Source organism: Monopterus albus, unplaced genomic scaffold (genome assembly GCF_001952655.1).
Source record: "Monopterus albus unplaced genomic scaffold, M_albus_1.0 scaffold31.1, whole genome shotgun sequence".
NCBI lineage: Eukaryota > Metazoa > Chordata > Actinopteri > Synbranchiformes > Synbranchidae > Monopterus > Monopterus albus.
Genome location: NW_018127911.1, coordinates 4,002,541 through 4,010,426, shown reverse-complemented (window position 1 = coordinate 4,010,426; position 7,886 = coordinate 4,002,541). Strand labels below are relative to the sequence as shown.

Genomic DNA, 7,886 nt, shown 5'->3' with positions numbered 1-7,886 from the left:
GTAATGGAGCTGCATGTCCCCAGCAAAGCAGCCTGATTTTGGGCCTCAATTATGGCAGTGTGTGGGCGGTTGTCTGGTTGTCTCCATCCCATCTGTAGAGCTCTCAGCAGTGCAGGAGAAGGGCGCGTAATGGAGCTGCATGTCCCCAGCAAAGCAGCCTGATTTTGGGCCTCAATTATGGCAGTGTGTGGGCGGTTGTCTGGTTGCCTCCATGCAGGCTGTGGAGCTCTCAGCAGTGCAGGAGAAGGGCGTGTAATGGAGCTGCATGTCCCCAGCAAAGCAGTGCTATTTTGCGCGTCAATTATGGCAGTGTGTGGGCGGTTGTCTGGTTGTCTCCATCCCATCTGTAGAGCTCTCAGCAGTGCAGGAGAAGGGCGCGTAATGGAGCTGCATGTCCCCAGCAAAGCAACGCTATTTTGCGCGTCAATTATGGCAGTGTGTGGGCGGTTGTCTGGTTGCCTCCATGCAGGCTGTGGAGCTCTCAGCAGTGCAGGAGAAGGGCGCGTAATAGAGCTGCATGTCCCCAGCAAAGCAGCGCTATTTTGCGCGTCAATTATGGCAGTGTGTGGGCGGTTGTCTGGTTGTCTCCATGCAGGCTGTGGAGCTCTCAGCAGAGCAGGAGAAGGGCGCGTAATGGAGCTGCATGTCCCCAGCAAAGCAGCCTGATTTTGGGCCTCAATTATGGCAGTATGTGGTCGGTTGTCTGGTTGTCTCCATCCCATCTGTGGAGCTCTCAGCAGAGCAGGAGAAGGGCGCATAATGGAGCTGCATGTCCCCAGCAAAGCAACCTGATTTTGGGCCTCAATTATGGCAGTGTGTGGGCGGTTGTCTGGTTGTCTCCATCCCATCTGTGGAGCTCTCAGCAGAGCAGGAGAAGGGCGCGTAATGGAGCTGCATGTCCCCAGCAAAGGAGCGTGATTACAGTGTGGCTGTATCCCTCGGGTTGTCTGCTTGTCTGCATCCCAGCCGTGGAGCCTCCAGCACGGGCGTGATGTGTGAGGTTTCCCCCTCATTCTGGGCAAGAGAATCAGTCTGGTGGCCTGGCATCACATCTGCAGTAAAGCAGATGGTCGAGAGATGTGAGAGTTGTGCTCAGGAAGTACAAAGGCCTGTTGACCCTTTGCTTACAACTGATCTCCCGAGTAGACCATGGCAGAGGGTCACAGCAGATCTTTTCCAATGGCAGAATGGGAACTATTTAGTCCTAATAGACTATTTCTCCCGCTATATTGAAGTTTGCAACCTACCTGCAGGCACATCAGCTAAACAGACCATTGCCAGATTCAAGGCAGTGTTTGCCAGACATGGATGCCCGGAAATTCTGATCACAGACAATGGACCGCAGTTTTCTTGTCAGGGGTTTTTTCAGTTTGCACAAGATTATGATTTTACACATGTGACTAGCAGCCCCAGGTACCCACGCAGCAATGGAGATGCGAAAAGGGCAGTGAGAACTGTTAAGTCCCTCTTAGAGAAAGGGGGGGATCTCCACAAAGCTCTACTGGCCTACAGATCCACTCCACTGGCTCACAGGGCATCTCCGGCACAGCTACTGATGGGGAGGAGGATAAGAACACCAGTACCGGTGTTTCTAGATCACCTACAACCACAGTGGCCTGATCTCAAAGCTTTCAGAGACAAGGACACCTCGTTGAAACTGCAGCAACTACAAACATTCAACCGGCGACACCGGGCTCGGGGCATGCCTCCTCTTCAACCAGGACAACAGGTGTGGATCAAACCTACACACACTAAGGGAACTGTGATCGGCCCTGCATCTACGCCACGATCATATGAGGTGGAGACCCAGGAAGGAGGACAGATGCGACGCAACCGCTCACACCACAGAGGAGTCCCAGGTACCCCAACATCAGGTAACATGACAGTAACTAGATTAGGGAGACTGTCTAAGGCTCCGGAAAGACTGGACCTTTGAACATTACACACACTTACACCTGACAATGGTAAGGTAAGACATAGGGGATGTGAAGGAAGAAGGGAATGTGTGTAAACGCGGTTTGAAATGCAAAATGTTTAAGCAGTTTGAAATGCATAATGTTTAAGCTGAAAAGCCAGGTTCTGTTTAATCGCATGGAGTGAATTCTGGGTATAAAATGGCTACAGTGAAGTATTACTTCCTGTCTGTTCTCAGATAAATGTTATGTTTCAAAAAGGGGCTTGAATAATTTCAGATGTAAAGGTAATGGTGTTAAACATGGAAAGTAGCTGTAATAGTGAACATGCTGTGTTACCCTGATGTCTTGTTGGGAAGAGTTAAACCTTCATTTAAAGGGGGAGATGTAATGGCAGGTTATGGCCAGCTGATGGCGCAGTGAGGGGGTGAATGGTGTGTATGAGAAAAAGGAGAATAAACGAAGAATTGTTGAGCCAAATCCTGATCGTTGTGTTCTTGTAGTGCTGAGTGACAGTCGCCAGTAAAAGGACACAATACAATGACAGCAACTGAGAGAGTACTGAAGCATCTCTCAGACTGGGTTTAAAGTCTCTAAGTCCAAAATACAGATTGGTAGACAAAAAGTCACCTTCCTCAGTTGTGTTGTCTCCTCCGATGGCTTGAACATGACCACTGACCACAAATCAAACATCTTGCACTATTCAAAACTCAGTACTGTGAAAGCCATGATGCAATTCTTGGGCTTGGTGACCTACAGTAAGATTTTTGTGCCTGATGTCTCTGGACTTGTAGCCCCCTTACGTCCCCTCATCATGCAGGCAGTCTACAAAAATTGTCACGCCCCTTTGATCTGGACCACTGAAGCTGACAAAGCCTTCGTAGACACTAAGACTGCTTTAGCTAATGCTTGCCCATCTTCATGCCCCAGACTATTCACAACCGTTTCACTTAGATGTTGATGAAAAGAACGGCTATGTGAATGCCGTTCTGTTTCAAAAGGGGGGAGGTGGGAGCACAGAAAGGAAGGTTTTGATGTACTACAGCTCCAGACTTGAAAATGTAGAAATGGGACCTTCTACATGCGTCAGACATGTGGCTGCAATTGGAAAGGCAATAACCATAACCATGAGTAACCAAACCATCGTACATACCACTCACAGAGTCAAAGCTTTTCTGGACTCACAAGCGTTCACGTTGTCAGCCCATAGAGTCAACAGCCTCTAACAACTTCTGAACAAACCCCATGTTCACTTTTCTAGCTCTGGAGACAATATGGCCTCCCAAATGAAAATGACACAAGACCATGACTGTGAAGCATCTTGTGCAGTGATAGAAGAAACACCTGCTGGCTTAGAAACTAGAACAACCCAAATCTTACCACAGCCTGCCTCTGCACAATTGGCAGAGTTAGTGGCTGTAACTGAGGCATGTAAAATAGCTAAAGGAAAAACCGTAAACATCTACACTGACTCTGCCTATGCAATAAAAGCAATGCATGTGGACCTGTGTCACTGGAGAAGAAAAAGTTTTGTGACCTCTGCAGGCACCCCAGTCAAACATTGGACACAATTGTTAGATTTATATCATGCACTCTTAGAACCAGTAAAAGTAGCCATAATCAAATGCAGAGGACATCAAAAGCGAGATGGAAGAATAACCAGAGGAAACAATGCAGCTGACCTCGCTGCCAAAACTGTAGCTGGCTACACTGTAAATACTGTACATAGACAAAAGTCAACAGTGGGTGAAACACATAGAGACTTATGTATACAGAAAATTAAAGAGCTGCAAGAAGCAGCTGCTCCATTTGAAAAACAGGCATGGAAAGACAAAGGTGCCTCCAAAGATGAGACAGCTCTTTGGAGAAGTCATGAAGGGAAAATAATAGCTCCGGCTGGACTACTGAATATTTTGTGTCAAGAAGTGCACAGTAGAGGTCACTGTGCAACTTCTAAAGTTACAGCCCTCATTTCCCAACACTGGTGGCACCCCTACCTCCAGCACATCACCAAATACTTTGTACAGAGTTGTGAAATATGCAATAAATATAACCCAAGAACATCACTAAAAGCAGGACTGGGCTGCTTTCCTGTGCCAGACGCCCCATGGAAGGAAATAGTGATTGATTTCACTCACATGGGTGCTGATCACAGAGTCAAAGGTAAAAGACACCTCTTGGTCTGTGTAGGCCCTTTTTCCCAGTGGCTAAAGGCCACACCCACCAAAACTGAAAAAGCTACAGAAGTGATTAAGTGACTCACTAGAGAAATAATCCCCAGATTTGGGGTGCCAGAGGTGATAAGGTCTGACAACGGTTCTCAATTCTCTAATGAGGATCTAGGAGAAGTGGAAAAAATGTTTGGAATCCAACATAAGTTTGGAGCTGTCTATCACCCAGCTTCACAAGGGTTAGTGGAAAGGGCAAACCGTTCCATCAAAGAAAGATTGGCAAAAGTCTGCACAGACACCAAATTGACCTGGGTAGCAGCCCTTCCTATTGTGCTCTTTAACCTCAGATCCACACCAAATATCAACCTGAATGTCAGCCCTCATGAAATCCTGATGGGGCAGAAAGATGCCCTGTCCGTTCACTGTTGCCCCTACAGACTCCCCACCAGGATTAGTACAACATGAGGTCTTGTGTGAATATGTACGAACACTGAACAACACTGTGATGAGCATCTCTCAACAGATGACACAAATACTCACCAAGGAACAGGACACCGCGGCACCTGTCATAGCAGTGGGAAACTGGATCTACAGAAAAATCATCAAACTCAACTGGTCCTCCCCCAGGTGGAAAGGATACAAGGTAGTGAGGTAACCACACACTGTGTGAAGGTATGGTTAGCAGAGGACAAACTCAGCAACTGGATTCACAGAACTCATTGTGCACCGGCACATGGCCCAACCGATAGGTCCCTGTCAGAGGTTCGGACTGACTTGAGAACCTCCCAGACTACTGACTCTGACCTAACACAACCAGAACACCAAAGCAACCATCATGACCTCACCGAGGACACCAGGTCACAGCATTAACTCTGCAAAACTCTCCTTAGCTATCATTCTCTTACTTATCACAGTTCCTACATTATGGTGGGGGATGCAGATAAGACAAGAGGCTTTAACACAAAAAGTCCAAACTATAATCCAGTCTGCCCGTGATACCAGTTACAAGCTATTGAGACGCTTTCAAAGAAGCGTCCCTGTAAACACCACTGACCCTTATGGGACTAAATTAATTATTGAAGCCTCTAGGACTAATACTACCGTGGTCCAGTTTGATTTATGTGAGGTAATTGATTGCGGGGGTAGAGATCAAAGCTGGAGAGAGTACAATGCATACTTGTACCTCTTTCCTACAGGTAACCCTGACTCACCTTGGTGTCCAAACTGGAGTTTTGTATACTGGAACACGGGTCCCCGAGGGCACACTTCCGCGCCATACTGTTCAGTATTGTCAAAATTCCAAAACAAAATAGCCTTTTTTAGAGGTCAGTCTAAATCTAATACAGATAAGGAAACCACAGGACACAATCCCTTAAGACTAACTATACAGGGTATGACTCAAACTCCCCTCAGCAAGGGCAAGAACAGCTTTTACCTTGTCCTAGGTGTAGATATACCTGGTACTGACCCAAAAGGACTAGTTAAAATCAAGCTCATAGATGCTCCAATATAAACCACCTCCACTCCCAAGGGTGTGCCTACGCCACACGTTAATCCTAAAATCCAGTATCTCACTAATTTGACACTAGAAGATAAATTAGCTTTAGAAATGGGATACCAAGACAGAAATGAATGGTTAGAATGGATGTATTACACAGCTAGACAACATAACCAAAGCAGCTGCATTGCTTGTGCCACAGCAAGGCCACAACTAGGGACATCCCCCTTTAGATTAGAACCACAAACTGGCCTGCAAGGGCTCCAACGCGTATTAAAATTGTATAAACCTAATTCTGACAATTCCTCCCTGTGCACCACAATGGCTGAGCTCATCCCTATAGATACATGAGACATGCTAGCGGGAGCTCCCCCATCGATAGCATGTCTCAAAGGTAACTACACTTGTTTTGAACTAACCTCTGCCTATGGACTAAATGTTCAAACTTTCCCCCCAGGCTATTGTTCCACCAGTCTTAACATCACCACTAATCACACCAATTTTCATAGAGAATGGTTTGTCAGCAGGGCTGACCTCTGGTGGATGTGTGGTGATATGAAGCTGTGACCGAAGCTCCCCAATTATTGGACAGGCCAATGCGCCTTTATTCAGCTGGTTATGCCCTTTAAAATGTTCCCAGCTGGAGACTTCTCCAAGCTAGATCAACTAATAAAAGACCGTCCGTGGCATTGAGCAAAGCGAAGCTCCACCGTAGGAGGTTCATTTGATAACATGATTTACATAGATGCCATAGGAGTGCCTCGAGGCGTGCCTGATAAATTTAAAAGCGAGAAACCAAATAGGAGCTGGGTTCAAATCATTCCTCGATTGGTAGGTCACCGGTCGCGTGCCATTCAAAAATAAATTAGATATATCCGGCGTAAAACACGTGCCAAATGTTAACATGCGAATGGTCAGTGTGACGATGCACTGTGGTGATCCCTAACAGGAAAAGCAGAAAGTGCTAATCATTCATATATAGCCTATCATCCATCCTCCCTATGGCATTTGCTATTTGATTGACATGCAGGGCAGCCAGTCTGAGATCTTGTCTTTTCTGACACACGAGTCACCAAACATGCACAGTCAACAGCACGAGCTACTGCTCCAGTGAGCGAACTACCTTGTCAGCCTTCGAATGAATGTCTACTAAAGGGTATAAAATGAGTGGGGGGGCCAAATCAAGTAAGAAACTGAAAACGTACTGAAAACATTCCATGCGGAATGGGAGGAGGACTTTTTTTTCGCGCCGTTATATTTGAAGTGCGTTTGCTTGATCTACCAATCTACTATTCCGAAGAAGGGAAATGTGGAGCGGCACTTTCAGACTGTTCATAAAAACTACGACACTCATTCATACATATATTTTGTGTGTGTGTGTGTATGTAGTATTTTTAGTGTAGGTCAATCACTTTGACTTGATCATTTGAAAAGTAGCTCGCAAGGCGAAAAGTGTGGGCACCCCTGGTGTAGTTGATAAGATCTGAAATGCTCAGAGTACCATGCTGTCACTTTGTAGCAGACAAACAGAATTTCTACATTAGCTGCAACAATCTTTTCAATCTGAGCAAATTCAGGAAGACCTGAACATGAGCCAGCAGAGAGTATCATGCCTGTATGATACTTGATTCCATCTACACAGACAGATGATGCATCAAGTACTGACCCTGACACTGTGATGTTTTGGGCAATTGCAGTCTGATCATTCTGTGGGAAAGTGGCAAGCAACATTGGGGAAACCTTTGATATCTCAACCGATGGTCTAAAAAATGAGCTACAGTCAAGATGGTAACTGATTGCTCTCTGGTGTCTTGTAGCAAGCATCATGGCAACATTTTTGAAGTTCATAAGTGCATAAACCCTCTCCAGTATCTGTCAGTTAACTTTTGCTCCTGAGTGAAAACCTCAGACAACTTGTTAGAACTTCTGTATTTTTGAAAAGGATTGGAAAACTTCACAGATGTAACAGATATGAGGACTCACTACTCGCTAATGTATGTAAGTCCCCCCTGTCTGCTGTCACCCTTCTAAATTTAGCTGTCAAATACTCTCTAAATATCTAATCTGATGAATGAAAACCCATCGAAGGTCTATATCTACACAATAGGGTACAGTTATCTTGGGTTCACAAGGAGCTTGGTGATGGCACTCTACACAGAGTGAGGAGAAGAAACCTCCATCCCCAATAAGACACACACTCACGTACTTATAACAAAATGAAATGTATTTCAGGAAAAAACTTAACCAGTATCATTCGACAACAAGACCCTTACACTTCCCAAACAGACCTGGGCCTGAACAAGA

General features: G+C 45.8%; 1 protein-coding gene across 1 annotated transcript in view; it reads left to right on the top strand.

Moving 5' to 3' along the window:
• Positions 1–634, top strand: part of LOC109958327 (lysophospholipid acyltransferase 1-like) — a 45,467-nt gene extending 44,833 nt beyond the window's left edge. Inside the window, exon 4 of the mRNA XM_020596872.1 lies at positions 596–634. Within this exon, the coding sequence (XP_020452528.1) occupies positions 596–634 (39 nt within the window). The remainder of the gene's footprint in view (positions 1–595) is intronic.
• The last annotated feature ends 7,252 nt before the right edge of the window (positions 635–7,886 follow it).